General features: G+C 38.6%; 1 protein-coding gene across 4 annotated transcripts in view; it reads right to left on the reverse strand.

Annotated features, from left to right (window-relative positions):
• LOC307125994 (5-hydroxytryptamine receptor 3A-like) overlaps positions 1 to 17,122 on the reverse strand; it is a 133,047-nt gene that overhangs the window by 28,260 nt on the left and 87,665 nt on the right. For all 4 annotated transcript variants that reach the window (XM_079816308.1, XM_079816307.1, XM_079816309.1 and 1 more), the window contains 2 exons: positions 11,953 to 12,125; positions 1,673 to 1,839 (listed from right to left, as the gene is read on the reverse strand). In XM_079816308.1, coding sequence (XP_079672434.1) covers positions 1,673 to 1,839; positions 11,953 to 12,125 — 340 coding nt within the window. The remainder of the gene's footprint in view (positions 1 to 1,672; positions 1,840 to 11,952; positions 12,126 to 17,122) is intronic.

A 17,122-nucleotide genomic window follows, 5' to 3' on the forward strand; every position in this document is an offset into this window, starting at 1 on the left:
AACTGAAAACGGAAAAACATTTAACTGAAATATTAAATTAAAGACAACTGAGAAAGACTGAACAAAATGCCCCCAAAAAGAAAATCTTATTCTGCAGATTACAAACTGCAGGTAGTAAAATAAAATCGAGCTGCAGAAAGAAAGTTTGGAGTGAGTGAGAAACTTGTGAGGGACTGGCGAAAAGCAGAGGTTACTTTAACTGTATTGAAGAAAACAAAGAAAGTAAATCGCGGACTGAAAGCAAGATGGCCCGACCTGGAGGAACGAGTTCACAGATGGGTGAACAATGCTCTGACGGGAGAGGCTCAGCTGCGCGATACAAACGCTGCCAGTGTGAATGCTCCCGCTCTCCACACTGCTTCTGCCCTGCCAACACTTGCGCGTGCTGTGTGAAGCTGGCGTTATAGTCCAGTATAATGCGACTTATAGTCCAGTGCGACTTATGTTTTTTTTCATCTTCATGATGCATTTTTTTGACTGATGCGACTTATACTCCGGACGACTTATAGTCCTGAAAATATGGTAATCTATCAACTAATTTATCGCAATAATTTTCAACAATTTTACTAAAAAAAAATTTATTTAACTTGCAACTTTGGCCTTCAGTAGTGTACTATAAAAAATTATTAATGTAAACAAGCCCTTGACAAAATGTAAAATACAGAATCGATACCATGGCAAAAACTGTAAAAGTAATTTACTATCATTGTTTTAGGTTTGTTTTTAAAAAACCCTAAAACATATTTTTAACCATTCAAACCCAATAATCTGCGAAACTGGCATCGCAATCTGTCTGAGTGAAAGGCGTGTGCTCAGCTGTGTGCACTTCAGGTCAGAGTCCGGCAGCGCGCGCGAGCACGCTCCGGCCCCACCGCTCTTTTCTGTTGCTTTCTTTTTCATGAGCTGTGTGTATATATTGACTGTTCTGCTTCCATTGTTTAGTTAACGGTGGAAGCAGAGCTCACACACACGTCCTCACTCCTGCTGTCACACATCGACGCAAAATAAGAAATACTGCTCTTATTAGAGTGCTGTCATTTTTAAAGTACCGGTACTAATACAATTTCCTATCATACCCAACTTATCCAGTCGACTAAAAATACAGACGTGGACTAATTATCAGCGTCGACGTAGTCGATTGTATCAACCAATCGCGACATGCCTAATGGGCCGTCCCTCCCCATTATAAGTCTATGGGGAAAATTTGGGCAGCTCCTGCACCCCAGGGGTAAAACTCACACCCCATTATGTTCTGACAGAGCCTGTCAGCCTCTTCAAGTGTGGAAACCCACACGTTTCTATGAAATCGGAGTTATGAGTCTTCAAAGTTGGTTGCAATTTTTTCGGCTACTTTTTCGCCCCTGGAATGAACATCATACACCCGATTGCTTATAAAAGTCATAGCACACCTTCTTTACAGGCAAGCACCACTAATAATGTATTGTACAATTATAGTACAATATAGTACAATTCCACACTTTGATATAAAAACAAAATAATAATTGTATTATTAGATTATTATTAATTTGTAATATATTTGATACCCCTGCCTTTTTACAGTTTAAAAATTTTACAATTTAATTTAATTTTGGCACATAATTTTATAAACTCATGAACTAATTGTAATTTTATTTCTATAAATATTGGATTACATTCAATTTATGTACTGTACCTGATATATCAGTTGATCCATTTCATGCGACTCAGACAAATCACGAGTGGTAGAATTATGTTCTTTTATATTGAGGAGATCCCACTCTCCCTGGACCAGATTATTATCCTTTGACTTAATGGTAATCCAATCTGCATTTTTAAATGCCTGTATATCAATTTCCTCAACTGTGGGAACAGAAATCAAGCTTAGTGTCAGTTCCGGCAGGTCTCGTTAGTCAAGCTCACATCATCTGTCTGTCAGCTGATCATGTCTACCTATAGGAATACGACATCTATCACAGCATACATATATAAGCACCTTCCATCTCCAGCTCCTCCTCTTGTCCAGTCAGGATTTGGTATTCTGATTCCACTTGAATCAGACTAAATTCCCAAATTAATTTGTACATTTAAATATCGACATCAATGATATCTGTAATACATTATGTTCTGTTCTGTTTACCCTAATGCTGCATTCACACCAAACGCGAATAGAGCGGCAGGAGCGAGTAATTTCAATGTAAAGTCAATGGAAAGGTGCGCTGACGCTCGTCTGGAAGTCCTGCGGCACGATAGACGTGTTTTGCGCGGCGTGATGGATGCGATTCCGTCTCATTCGCACTTCCAGTTTGCGCGGATTTGGCGCGAATTGAAAGTCTTGCGCGAATTCACGCCTGACGCCTGAGTTGAAAAATTTTCACTTTGGCATCAATTCGCGCCACGTTAACCAATCAGGAGCCTGCTTGCTGCTGTCACGTGGTAAAGTGACATTGAATTTAAAAATACTACTATTGTGTCAAAAAATGCAGTTTTAAGACTTTTTCATGTGAGAATTTAGTTGTTTAAAGCTCAAATCTGTGGTTTATTTATAAAGAGAGTGCCTATTTAAAAAAAAAAAAAATCTTGCGTTTTTGGAGTTGTGAGATCCAGGCGATCACCGGGCACTCACCCCGGCGAGAGCAGCCTTTTCTCGGCTAGTCCATCTGACGTTTGCCACTGGCTCTGATGTCATGTAGTGGTTTGTCTTGTGTGGATCTAATGGGCGATCTTTGGTGTCATGAATCTATAATTTGTTGTCTGTCAAATCGTTTTGACTGAGGGCAAAGAGATTATTTATATATCCACTGAGCAAAGTTATGTCCAAAAAACGTCTTTTCAATGTCTTTGCCCCTAGAGGCGTACGTTGAAAAGACGTCCACTGAGGAGCCAGAATGAAAGTTTTAATTACGTCTGTTTTTGACGTGTTCTGCACGTCCGATATAGACGTTCATGGAACCTCCAAAGGTTAAAAACTAGTTCAAATTGTGGACATATTTTCCATTTGTAATTGCAAAGCAACTCACAGACAGTGTGTGTTTGTCCAGAAATCATGAAAATAAAAGAAACTTAGCTCACACCTTTAGACACTTTAGACAACTTAGCATCTGTAATTCACACATCTTTGGATCGTGAGAGAATCGTGGGATTCAATCCAGGATCTTCTTGCTGTGAGGAGACAGTGTTTCCCACTGAGACACTGGAGCTGCCCTTAATCACAGACATAAGACACACTTTGACTATTTCTGTCAGACGTCTACAGAAGCTCTTACTGAGAATTAACAGAGGTTTAGATGTTAATGTTTATGTTTCATTTCAGTCACCATTGTGGTGGGAAGCGTTTGCTTTAGATGGACTCTTGGTCCCCGTATTTGTGTTAGCTTTTCTTTGGCGGCTGTAACTGTGTGTGTGTGAAACACAATAATTATGGCTGAGAAAGCAAAGATAAAGTGATATCAGGTGTTGTCAGCTCCTAGTTGATGACTAAATCATCAGAAGTCTAGAATCTGATGTTGTGCTTTTGAGTTTTATGTTCTTGTTTGGCAAATAATAATTTGTTTATATACTATAACCTTGTGAATCTGCTGTATTGACACCAATAGCAATACACAAACAGAGGTGGGTAGAGTAGCCAAAATCTGTACTCAAGTAAAAGTACAAGTACTTACTGAAATATTTACTCAAGTAAAAGTAAAAGTAACAATCGTAATATTTACTTGAGTAAGAGTAAAAAAGTAATCGATGAGAAAACTACTCAAGTAGTTAGTTACTAGTTACTTTCGATCTGATTGATAAGCGAAAACCCTGAATTTCAGGCTACTTGGAGAGCTTTCACACACCTCTCTGTAACACTTTACAATAAGGTTGTATTAGTTAACATTAGTTAATGTATTAGTTAACATGAACTAACCATGAACAACACCTCTGTTCAGCATTAGTTAATCTTTGTCAACGTTAGTTCATAAAAATCCAGCTGTTCATGGTTTATTCATGTTAGTTCACAGTGCATTGACTAATGTTAACAATATTTGAATAATGCATTAGTAAATGTTTAAATTTACATAAAGATAAATAAGTGCTTTATAAGTGCAGTTCATTATTAGTTCATGTTAACTAATGTAAGCTAATGAACCTTATATATATATGTATATATATATATGTGTGTGTGTGTGTGTGTGTGTGTGTGTGTGTGTGTGTGTGTGTGTGTGTGTGTGTGTGTGTGTGTGTGTGTGTGTGTGTGTGTGTGTGTGTGTGTGTGTGATTAATGGTTAAACAGTGTAAATTAATGGTGTGCTGGGCTAACTAGAGCTCTTCTTAAAACATACTTTGTTCTTATATTTGTATAAGTATATAGGCTATTCTTTAGGTAGGAATAAAATACAATACCGTTTTTATTTGTATGTATTTTCTACACTTCAGACAGGTGTCTGTCCGGATTTGTGTATAAATGCAAGACGTCACATTAGGCTATTCAATTTGTTTCGTTTTGTGAAGAAAAGGATATGTAAATGTGAAGATGAGAACGTTTGTTCGTGGACGTGTGTTGTTTGGAGGATTCAAACGATTCATTGCTTGCACAAGAGCGCATATGTGGAAAACACTCGGACAGTGTGTGAAATAGTATTATAATAAGGGAAAATTTCCCATAGTTACCAAAATGACCGTTAATAGTGTTCAAATATAGGCATCGTGACACTTACCGCTACATGTTCTTTTCAGGGTGGAATTCTTGTATGCTGAGAGATGTCAGTTCGTTTTGGTGCACACAACATGCATCGCATTATGAAACTATTATTTTTGACATCTTGGAGTGAAAACATAGACTGAACTTGAGGCCACGGGCAATCTGCCTCCCGTAGCTCACACACATCTTCCGACTAAACGCGCGCTAATTATAAGCGGGTGATGCGTAGCAACCTCTCGCGAAGCAGCCTCTCCAACGTTTCGCGAGACTTGCGAAAGTCATATTCACTTATTTTAATATTGTGGTGTATTTGGGATAATGTGTATATATGTATGATGTGCAGTCATTGGTTGGGATGCCCGGAAAGAGGGTATTTAAGTCACGTGATGTGGTTTGCACGTGTGGAATGTGATGTAATCAATATGTGATCTGAACACCAGTAAAGTATGTTTGATAGCAATTTGGTGGCTGGCCTCGTGAATATATAACATAAATTGGCGACGAGGATAAAGTATGAGAAGACATGGCGCAAATCGGAAGATTGGATGAGTATAAACCGGAAAATGAGTCCTGGTCTGCATATATTGAACGAGCGGAATTGTTCATGATTGCAAATGATGTGGATGATGCGAAGCAAGTAGCGACTTTGCTTAGTGCTGTGGGAGCGTCCACATATGGATTACTACGGAATCTGGTTCAGCCTGCGAAGCCAAAGGATAAAACGTTTGAAGAAGTTGTGAATATTCTGAAGGCACATTTTGAACCAAAGCCGTTGATAATAGCTGAGCGTTTCCGATTTCAGCGTTGTGTTCAAAAGCCCCATGAAACTGTGTCCCAGTATGTTGCTGAACTGAAACAATGTGCATCTAAATGTGACTTTGGGGCAAGTTTGGATGAGTCTCTACGGGATCGTTTTGTTAGCGGAATCCGAAGTGAAGCATGTCAACGAAGATTGCTTTCGGAAGACACACTCACTTTTGCACGGGCACTTGAAGTTGCTCACAGTATGGAAACCGCAGATCGAGATACGCAGCAACTGAGGAAGACAGAGGATTCAGCGACAACAGTGCATAAGGTAAATGCAAAGACTGTTTATAACCAGAGACAATGCTATCGTTGTAAAGGAAAAAACCATAATGCACAGGAGTGTTATTTTAAAAACTCTAAATGTCACAATTGTGGAGTGATTGGGCATATAAAGAGAGCTTGCAAAGTTAAAATGAAGTCACATCCCAACAGATATGCTGAACAACAGAACAAGCACAAAGTGACAGCTTATATGTATGCTGAAGAGCCGGAGCTGGAAATGTTTTCCATGTTAAGTGATACTGAGAAACAGCCTTTCCGAGTAAATTTTACTGTGAATCAGCAGGATTTATTGATGGAAATTGATACAGGAGCGGCTGTAAGCATAATTTCACAACAAGAGTATAGACGATCGTTTGCTCATTGGCCACTGGAGGGAGCTAGGGTCAAGTTAAAGACTTACACCGGTGAATGCATTCCAGTATTGGGTCAATTCACAGCTACTGTACAATATGAGGATCAAGTGAATGAGTTACCATTGATTGTAGTAAAAGGGAATGGTCCAAACCTGTGTGGGAGAAACTGGCTTCAGAAAGTAAAACTGAATTGGAAGATAATTCGATATGTGAGTAAGCAGCCTGGGTCTATCCAAGAAGTGCTGGACAAATATAGTGAAGTCTTTAAGGATGAGCTGGGCACTCTAAAGGACATTAAAGCCACTATTTCAGTGAAACCAGATGTGCCACCCAAGTTTTTTAAAAGTCGTCCTCTTCCTTTTGCTATGAAAGAACGTGTGGAGAAGGAAATTGATAGACTGGAAAAAGCTAATGTTATATCCCCAGTAAAATACAGCGAGTGGGCTGCTCCAGTGGTTCCTGTTATAAAAAAAGATTCCACAATTCGCTTATGCGGAGACTACAAAGTCACTGTTAATCAAGCTGCCAATACTGAAGTGTATCCCTTGCCACGGATCGAGGAAGTGTTAGCCACCTTGAGTGGAGGGAAGTTGTTTTCCAAGATTGACTTGGCGCAGGCATATCAACAAGTCGTACTGGATAATGATTCTAAGAAGTATACGACAATCAACACTCACAAGGGATTATATGTGTATAATCGTCTTGCTTTTGGCATCAGTTCAGCCCCTTCCATTTTTCAACGAATAATGGAAAATTTGATGAAAGATCTGAAAGTGATTGTGTATTTGGACGATTTGTTGATCACGGGTAAAGATGAGCAAGAACATCTAACAAACATTTGCAAAGTCTTACAGCGTCTTCAAGAATCAGGCTTAAGAGTAAAGAAATGTAAATGTGAGTGGGGACAAACACGAATTGAGTACCTGGGCCATGTGATCGATGAAAAAGGGGTGTATCCAACAAAAGACAAAGTAAAAGCTATTCAAGATGCGCCAGCACCATCAAATGTGAAGGAACTACGAGCCTTTTTAGGTCTGGTAAATTATTATGGACGCTTTGTACCCCAGCAGAGCACAGTGTTGGCACCACTGTATAGACTGTTGAAAGAGCAAACTGTTTGGTGCTGGGGGAAAAAGGAACAAGGCGCTTTCAGTAGGTGTAAAGAATTGCTCACCAGTGACCAAGTGTTAGTATATTATGATCCACAACTGCCTTTGACTTTAGCATGTGATGCTTCCGCTTATGGAATTGGAGCGGTGCTTCAGCACATCATGCCAAATGGTGACGAACATCCCATTGCATATGCTTCACGTACGTTGTCCCCTGCTGAAAAGAAATATTCACAGATTGAGAAGGAAGCGTTGAGTGTGATCTATGGAGTAAAAAAATTCCATCAGTATCTTTGGGGAAGATCCTTTAATTTGATAACTGATCATAGACCATTAGTGACTCTGTTTGGTGAACATAAGCATTTCCCAATGATGGCTGCCGCTCGCATCCAGCGGTGGGCGATAATCTTGTCTGCATATGATTATCATATCATGTATCGCAAGGCAGAAGATCATGGAAATGCAGATGGCTTGTCACGAATTCCATTACCTGAAATTACAGATGTAGGAACAGAAGCCATTTCAGCAAAGATCAACACACTTTTGACAAACCATCTTCAAGAAGCTCCTCTAAATGCAGCACAGATTGCCAAAGTGACAAGAACAGATCAAGAACTTTCTAAAGTTTTTCGTTATGTCATGGAAGGTTGGCCAATTGAAGTGTCAGATGATTTGAAAGTATTCTATGCGAAAAGAGATGAACTGTCAGTTGAGCAGGGATGTCTGCTATGGGGCACACGAGTGATTGTACCATTCAAATTTCGAAAATCAGTGTTACAGGAAATTCACTCAGGACACCCTGGCATTGTTAAAATGAAAGCTCTGACTCGTAAATATGTGTGGTGGCCTAAAATTGATACGGATATAGAGAGAGTTTGCAAGGAGTGTCAAATCTGTCAGCAAGAGCAAAGAATGCCAAGTCACGTCCCTCTTCATCCTTGGGAATTCCCGGGTGAGTGTTGGAAAAGGTTGCATGTGGATTTTGCTGGGCCGTTCTTGAACAACATGTTTATGATCATTGTTGATGCTCATTCTAAGTGGTTGGAAGTTTTTCGTATGACACAGATTACTTCTCAAGCTACTATTACCAGATTGAAAAGATTGTTTTCTGCATATGGATTACCTGAGCAAATCGTGACTGATAATGCAACTACTTTTACTTCTGATGAATTCCAAAGATTTGTGAAGCAGAATGGTATTATGCATACCAGAAGTGCACCAAACCACCCAGCAACCAATGGATTGGCAGAAAGATATGTCCAGACATTCAAGAGGGGTATGAAGAAATTGACTAATGAGCAAATGTGCATTGATGATAGACTATCTTTATTTTTATTGCGCTATCGCACAACTCCTAATTGTACCACAGGTCAGTCACCATCTGATTTATTTTTAAAGAGACACATCCGCACCAGGCTGGACTTCCTGAAACCAAACATTCATGAGACGGTTCGCAGAAAACAGTATTTGCAGAAAAATCAACATGACTATCGGGCTAGAGAGAGATCCTTTGCTGTGGATGATTCTGTGTTCCTGCGAAGTACAGTGGGAGGAGATCCGAAGTGGTTATCTGGAGTGGTTACACAACAGACAGGACCTGTTTCGTACAAGGTACGTGATCCAGCATCGGATACTGTGTATAGACGGCATGGTGATCAATTGAGACCACGCACTTCGTCCTCAGAGATTCCAATGCCACCGAATGAAAAGAAGACTGCTCAATCTGCTGAATCTACGGATCAAGCTCAAAATGCTGAACTCAATGATCAAGATTCTGGATTTGCTGGAATTCCAGGTACATTTGACTCTGAGGTGCCTTTTGAACCAACGGAACCTCTGATTCCGAGTCCAGGGGGTCTACGTCGCTCTAAACGGACTATTAAATTACCACAGCGTTTTAGGAATTGAGACTTTGATCAAATGTGGTGCTTTTGGACTGATAATGTGGGGTATGATTTTTGATGGGGGAGGAAATGTGGTGTATTTGGGATAATGTGTATATATGTATGATGTGCAGTCATTGGTTGGGATGCCCGGAAAGAGGGTATTTAAGTCACGTGATGTGGTTTGCACGTGTGGAATGTGATGTAATCAATATGTGATCTGAACACCAGTAAAGTATGTTTGATAGCAATTTGGTGGCTGGCCTCGTGAATATATAACAAATATATATGATATAATTATTACCATTTGACAGTAACGGAGGAACGCCACCGAATGTAACTAAGTAAAAGTACAGTTTTTTCACAAGAAATTTACTTGAGTAAGAGTAAAAGTACCCATCTTTAAATCTACTCTAAAAGTACAAGTTACCCAAAAAATGTACTCAAGTAAATGTAACGAAGTAAATGTAATTCGTTACTACCCACCTCTGTACACAAATCACTCATCCTGAAAGATGAAAAAACAGCAGGTGCACATTGTTTTGAGAAAATATGTCTCATAGTCACACACAGACATCAAGATTTTTCATATGATTCACAACAACGGTGACAATCAAGCATGAGTTTTGTACTTTGAAGCTACCCATCATGCATTGCAGCATGACGGGTTTTTTTTGTTATGATTGTCACCGTTGTTGTGAATCATATGCAAAATCTTGATGTCTGCGTGTGACTATGTGAAATTTTTTCCGAAAACAATGTGCACATGGTTTTTTTTATCATCTTTCAGGATAAGTCATTATTTTATTGCTATTAGTCCCGATACAGTGGACTCACAAGGTTATGGTATATAAACTAATGATTATTTACCAAACAAGAACACAAAAGCACAACATCAGATTCTAAACTTCTGATGATTTAGTCATGAACTAGGAGCTGACAACACCTGAAGTCACTTCATCTATGCTTTCTCAGCCATAACTATTGTGTTTCTCACACACACAGTTACAGCTGCCAAAGAAAAGCTAACACAAATAAGGGGACCAAGAGCCCAAATAAAGCAAACGCTTCCCACCACAATGGTGACTTCAAATGAAACATAAACATCAACATCTAAACCTCTGTTAATTCTCAGTAAGAGCTTCTGTAGACGTCTGACAGAAATAGTAAAAGTGTGTCTTATGTCTGTGATTAAGGGCAGCACCAGTGTCTCAGTGGGAAACACTGTCTCCTCACAGCAAGAAGATCCTGGATTGAATCCCACGATTCTCTCACGATCCAAAGATGTGTGAATTACAGATGGTAAGTTGTCTAAAGTGTCTAAAGGTGTGAGCTAAGTTTCTTTTATTTTCATGATTTCTGGACAAACACACACTGTCTGTGAGTTGGTTTGCAATTACAAATGGGAAATATGTCCACAATGAGCACATTACTAGTTTTTAACCTTGAGGTTCCATGAAGGTCTATATCGGACGTGCAGAACACGTCAAAAACAGACGTCATAAAAACTTTCATTCTGGCTCCTCAGTGGACGTCTTTTCAACGTACGCCTTTGCTCAGTGGGTACACGCGTCCAATTCGCTGTGGACGCGCGAATGGATTCAAAATGTTCTAGACTCGGTAGATGCGATTTTGACGCTCTAGTCGCGTTTGGTGTGAACTCAGTTAAGTCAATCAATCATCTTTGATGATAGTGTCCTGACAGAATTTTTAATTTTATTTTATATTGAAGTCAAATAGTTTGAGAAGAATAAACCATGTTACCCTTCATATTGTTACAAACATACATGAAGGCAGGCAATGAGCTCACGGAGACGAGGATAAACAGGAGACAGGAACTTTAATATCAAACTCAACACACTTAACACGTCCAACATGAAACGAGAACTGACAAACACTGAGGGCAAACTGAGGATTTAAATACACAGAGCAAATGAGGACAACGAGGAGCATGTGATGGACGAGGCAGAGGTGAAAGACATAACTCATTAACCAAACTGGGGAGAAACAGAATCTTAAAGGTCCCGTTCTTCGTGTTTTTTTGAAGCTTTGATTGTGTTTACAGTGTGCAATATAACATGTGTTCATGTTTCGCGTGTAAAAAAAACCTGTATTTTTAACACAATTTACTTATCTGTACACCGCTGTTTTCACTGTCCTACAAACGACTGAAGACTTCCTTTATTCTATGAAGTCCCTCCTTCAGAAACACGTAACGAGTTCTGATTGTGTCAGCGGTTCCCGTGTTGCGATTTGACAGCAGCTTAGCGAACGTAGCACGGTCCTGTGTTGTGATTCGACAGCAGCTTAGCGCACGTGGAAAGGTCACGTCTCTTAACGGGAGATATATACGCGCTTAATAATCTCTACAGCGTCCCTTGGAAAGCCAAACAAAGGTGATTTGACTCCGGGATGAAAATAACAGCGTCTCGACGACATGGCGACAAACACACTGAAACGCAGCACTTCCTTTTCTCCACGCGACGTCCTCTTCTTCTCCACGTGGGACAGCAACAAGACCACGCCCCCTTTTTTCGCGTTTTCTTGTGGGCGGAGGTTAATCTGTTCTACTGCTCTACTGACGTAATTAAAGCAGGAAATACCAGGATGTAGTCCTAACCAGCCGTTCGCTGTAGGCTTTGAAAGGGAACTTCTGTTAAGTAAAATATCTCGCTTGGCATTGAACTTTGAGCTTTATCATTTTACAGGTATTATTTATGCTCTAGCAGCAACATTACACACTAACTAAAGTTTGAACAATGGGATCACGAAGAACAGGACCTTTAATCAAAACACACAAGACAGGGCATCAATGTAACACATATGTGTTTGTTTGTCAAATCGAATTCATGTTTCAGATTTACCTGGATACACTGAAGACTGAAGTGTTATATTGCAGGTTTGATTGTCGAAGGGAAACCTGTGGAGATCCATCTTACAGGTCGTGGTCAGAGATAAAATTTCAAATGAGACCATATAGCCGTCACTGAACAACAGCACATTTGGAGACTCCTTTGTTCCAAACTCTGTCTTGATGCTAAATGGATAAAATATAAATTAACAATGATTATTAAAGACATGATGATTGGAGACAGCAGGTTTTCGGAGGATGCATCCTCCGTTGCTAAAGATATCCCACAATTCTTTGCCAAGCCATGAACAAAATACATTTATTTGAAAAATGGCGACAGCTACGCTTTCAAATGCAAGTCATTCATTTTAAATTTAAGCTCTATTTCCTCAGTACTCAGTCTTTAGCCATTTTTAAATGTTCACAGCACCTTATACATTTTTTAATCTGATAAACTGGAATGACTTCAAATGGAATGTTTTAAAACACATAGACAAAACATTTTCAAACTGTATATATATATATATATATATATATATATATATATATATATATATATATATATATTTCTTCATCTCCCATTATATAACTGTTTGTCTATTGTGTTTTTTTTATTTCTCAATATATATACACTCTAAAAAAAAAAAGGTTCTATATTGCACCAAAAATGGTTCTTGGCTCGTAATCATAGGGGAACCTTTTTTAGTGCTATATAGCACCAATTTTGGTGCTTCAGTGGTTCTTCAGCGGTTCTTCAGAGGTTCTTCAGCGGTTCTTCAGAGGTTCTTCACCGGTTCTTCACCGGTTCTTTGACTAAGGTGCTATATAGCACCTCTGAAGAACCGCTGAAGAACCACTGAAGCACCAAAATTGGTGCTATATAGCACTAAAAAAGGTTCCCCTATGATTACGAGCCTTTTTTTTTAGAGTGTATGTATTTCATTAATTAATAATAAAAAAAAAATAAAAAAAATAATATATATATATATATATATATTTTTTATTTTTATTTTGTATTATTAATTTATGAAATACATGCATATATTGAGAAATAAAAAAACACAATAGACAAACAGTTATATAATGGGAGATTGAAGAAAAAAATAAAGAAAAAAAAAACAGACAAAAAGGTATAGTGAAAAGCAAGATCTTGTATTTTGAATATGTCATTAGGGAGTAGTTAGATGTTATTTTAAAGGGTATTTAGTAATTTATCAATTTTAATCCCCACCCCACCCCTTTCTCACCTCTCATCCCTCACACAACAACAATATCGATGTTAATATGATTACCCCCTTTTATATTGTATGTCTATCAGCGCACATCCCCAGGGGTAGAACAGCACGCCTCCATCAGAGGCAGTCCCCGCCATGGGCCCCCACTCACCAAACCCCTGCCCGGCGTACCAGTTATTGCTTAGATGCAGGTCTACAATTTTATCCCTGATGTCCTTACACAGCTCTCTGGTCTTGGCCATTGTGGAGAGGTTGGAGTCTCTTTGATTGAGTGTGTGGACAGGTGTCTTTTATACAAGTAACGAGTTCAAACAGGTGCAGTTAATACAGGTAATGAGTGGAGAACAGGAGGGCTTCTTAAAGAAAAACTAACAGGTCTATGAGAGCCGTAATTCTCATGGTTGGTAGGTGATTAAATACTTATGTCATGCAATACAATGCTAATTAATTACTTAAAAATCATACAATGTGATTTTCTGGACTTTTGTTTTAGACTCCGTCTCTCACAGTTAAAGTGTACCTAAAATTACAGACCTCTGCATGCTTTGTAAGTAGGAAAATCGGCAGTGTATCAAATACTTCTCCCCACTGTAGTGGGAAGTTCGGATCATTTTACTGACTCAGATCTTTGAATCTTGTTCAGCAAAATGAACAAATCATTTCGTCAATTTAAGCAGAATCTAATTAAAATGTTACATGCTACATTTTTCAACACATTTAGTACTTTTGGAATAAAAAATAAACTATAAGCTAATGAAGCCATGGCCAAACTTTTGAGAAAAGTTTGAGAAAAGAAAAGATTAATTAATTGCTTAAGCTGGGTCTTCAGGCTATGTATGCAGTCTGTTAGTTCACCTCACCTCCCGATCCAAATCGTTCTTTCCTTTGTCACTTCACATTTAATCACATCTGTTCCCTGGAAAGTTTAGTTCACCTCTCATGTGTTCTCTGTTCAGTGTCTCACAACATATACAACATTACAGTCGTATTATTGACTGCATGTTGTAATATATTTATTATTATAAAATCATCAGCAGATATGTGCAATAAACATTTGTTATGCCTATACATTCTGACCAACCCAATGTGTCCAGGCTTCATAGGAAAATTGTTGAGTTATGTCCTCATCATTTATGTTATATTATGTTGCTTACTATTATTATTATTATTTTCCTTTTATGTTTGATTATGATACTGACTGTTGTATACCCAAAATGTGCAAGAGTTCATTGTGCGCATGCGTGAAAAGACGGGACTTTTATTTTGACTTGAGTCAAGTTACTTTCTTCACTTCACTTGTGGCTGCTCCCTTGAGCACTGATGTTGTGCCAGTGCATTGAGATGTGAACGGTAAAATAAAACAATACTACACAGTAAAATCCCCAGAGTTAAATTAACACTGCTCAGAGAACATTTGGTCCCACTCTACAGAGTGTTAAAGTAACACTGAATCAGTGTTAAAGTTAATGAGATAATTGAGAGATTAATTAAGTGATGATTGGCCATTAGTGATGAAAACCTGATGATAATGAGTAGAATCACTGAAGGAAAGAGAAAAAGAAAAACACAAGAACTACGACTGACTATAAAAAAGACATTAACTCTCTGAAGATCTCAGCAGAGGAGGATTAAACAACTCCACAAACAGCATTACCAGCTTCACACATTACTAACCAGACTGACTTTATTTCTGTCAGACGTCTCTTATTGAGAATTAACAAATGTTTTGTTTGATTTTGTTGTGAAAATTGTTAGTTTTTAATGTGACCATCATGGTGATCAGTGTTTTCTTTAGTTGGGCAGTTTGATGACTTTTTAACATTAGTGTTTCTCTGGCTGCTGTAACTGAGTTTGCTATAGCAAGAAAAGCAAGAGTAAACACAATCAGATGCTGTCGGCTGCTCGATGATGAGAATATGACCATTGTATAATGATTTAATTCATTGATTTTATGACTGAGTATGAGCAATATACTATTCACTTTTTTTATTGTGATTTTAGAGAAGATCCAACACTGTTTTAATCAGAAAAGCTGAATAAGTTATGCAACCAATTGTACACTAATCGTTTCTAACTCTTGCCAGATGAACTCACACACAGACATCAAGAATCTGCCTATGAATCTCAACAATGGTGACATGCTTCATGTCACAATGCATTCTGGGAGCCATAGATGAGTTTTGCGTGATGCACCCAGAATGCATTGTGGCATGTCACCATTGTTAAGATTCATAGGCTGATTCTTGATGTCTATGTGTGAGTAAAACTCGCAGGAGTTAGAAGTACTTATTGTGTGATGTGTTAGTAAACCGCAGTACAAATCTTATGTAAACATTTTTTGATAATTGTTTAGTTTCTCTGATGATAACATTGCTGGATCTTCTGCCCTAGAATCACAAGTCTCCTATAATCAATGACTTTCAGGGGATCAGCAAATAAGGCACTATATGATGACAACAACTGTATCATAAACAACAAGCGTCAAGATTTTCTTGCCATTTTCACCGTAACGAACAGTTACAGCTGCCAGAGAAAATCTTATGTTAGTAAGTCAAGGGTCAAGAGCCCAATTAAAGCAAACACTAATCACAATAATGGTAACTTCAAACAACTTTAATTTTCAATAAAACATCAACATCTAAACCTCAATAAGAGCTTCTGTAGTCGTCTGATAGAAATAAAGTCTGTCTGGTTAGTAATGTGTGAAGCTGGTAATGCTGTTTGTGGAGTTGTTTAATCCTCCTCTGCTGAGATCTTCAGAGATTTAATGTCTTTTTAATAGTCAGTCGTAGTTCTTGTGTTTTTCTTTTTCTCTTTCCTTCAGTGATTCTACTCATTATCATCAGGTGTTCACCACTAATGGTCAATTATCACTTAATTAATCTCTCAATTATCTCATTAACTTTAACACTGATTCAGTGTTACTTTAACACTCTGTAGAGTGGGACCAAATGTTCTCTGAGCAGTGTTAATTTAACTCTGGGGATTTTACTGTGTAAGAAGTTATTTTTGTAGTAATCTTTAATGGATGGATGACAACGACATACTACACACAGTCATGGCGGAGAGAAATGAAACCTCAACAGGTTATGGGCCCAGGCGCACCAATGCTAACATTACAGGAGGAAAATGGCAGAGGCTAGTCTTTGACGGAGACGAAAATAATTACGAACTATGGGAAGTAAAATTTCTTGGTCATCTGAGATTAATGGGTTTAAAAGAAACAATACTGTCTACCGGTGATATAAATGAGGAAAAGAATGAGGAGTGCAACGCTGAACTAATCCAGTTTCTCAACGATAAAAGCTTGTCACTGGTGATGCGAGAGGCGACTGATGACGGCAGGAAAGCTCTGCAAATACTTCGAAGTCACTACGACGATAACAGACATTATCCAAGCTGAGAAAGCGGTGACTTCCCTAAGAAACGCAAAAGAAGTAATAAGTGACGGACTGATAATAGCTATGATCCTAAAGGGCCTGCCAGATTCCTACAAACCTTTCGCTATCCATACTACACAGAGTAGTGAAGAATTGACTTTCAGCCAGTTCAAAAGCAAACTGAGAAGCTATAAAGAGACAGATAAATTTGATGATAAATCCAAAACTGACAATGTAATGAAAATAAACATAGCATCCGTGACCTGCTATGGATGTGGAAACCGCGGTCATGTTGCACGTGATTGCCGCCAAAAAGGTGTACCCGTGTGCAGCTACCATAGAAGTTCAACACACAGTGATGAGACATGTCACCGGAAAAAAGACGGGCACAAAGACGAAGCGAAACAGGCTGCAGAAAAACAAGAGGAGCATGAGAAAGAACAAACATTTGTTTTCAAAGTCAGTCAAACATTTCTTCCAGACAATATTACGAAAAAATGACCAATGGTAGACTGTGGAGCAACATCCCACATCTTAACAGAGAAGAACGATTTCACGAGATTTGATG

This window comes from Gobio gobio (assembly GCF_949357685.1).
Source record: "Gobio gobio genome assembly, chromosome: 1".
Classification (NCBI taxonomy): domain Eukaryota; kingdom Metazoa; phylum Chordata; class Actinopteri; order Cypriniformes; family Gobionidae; genus Gobio; species Gobio gobio.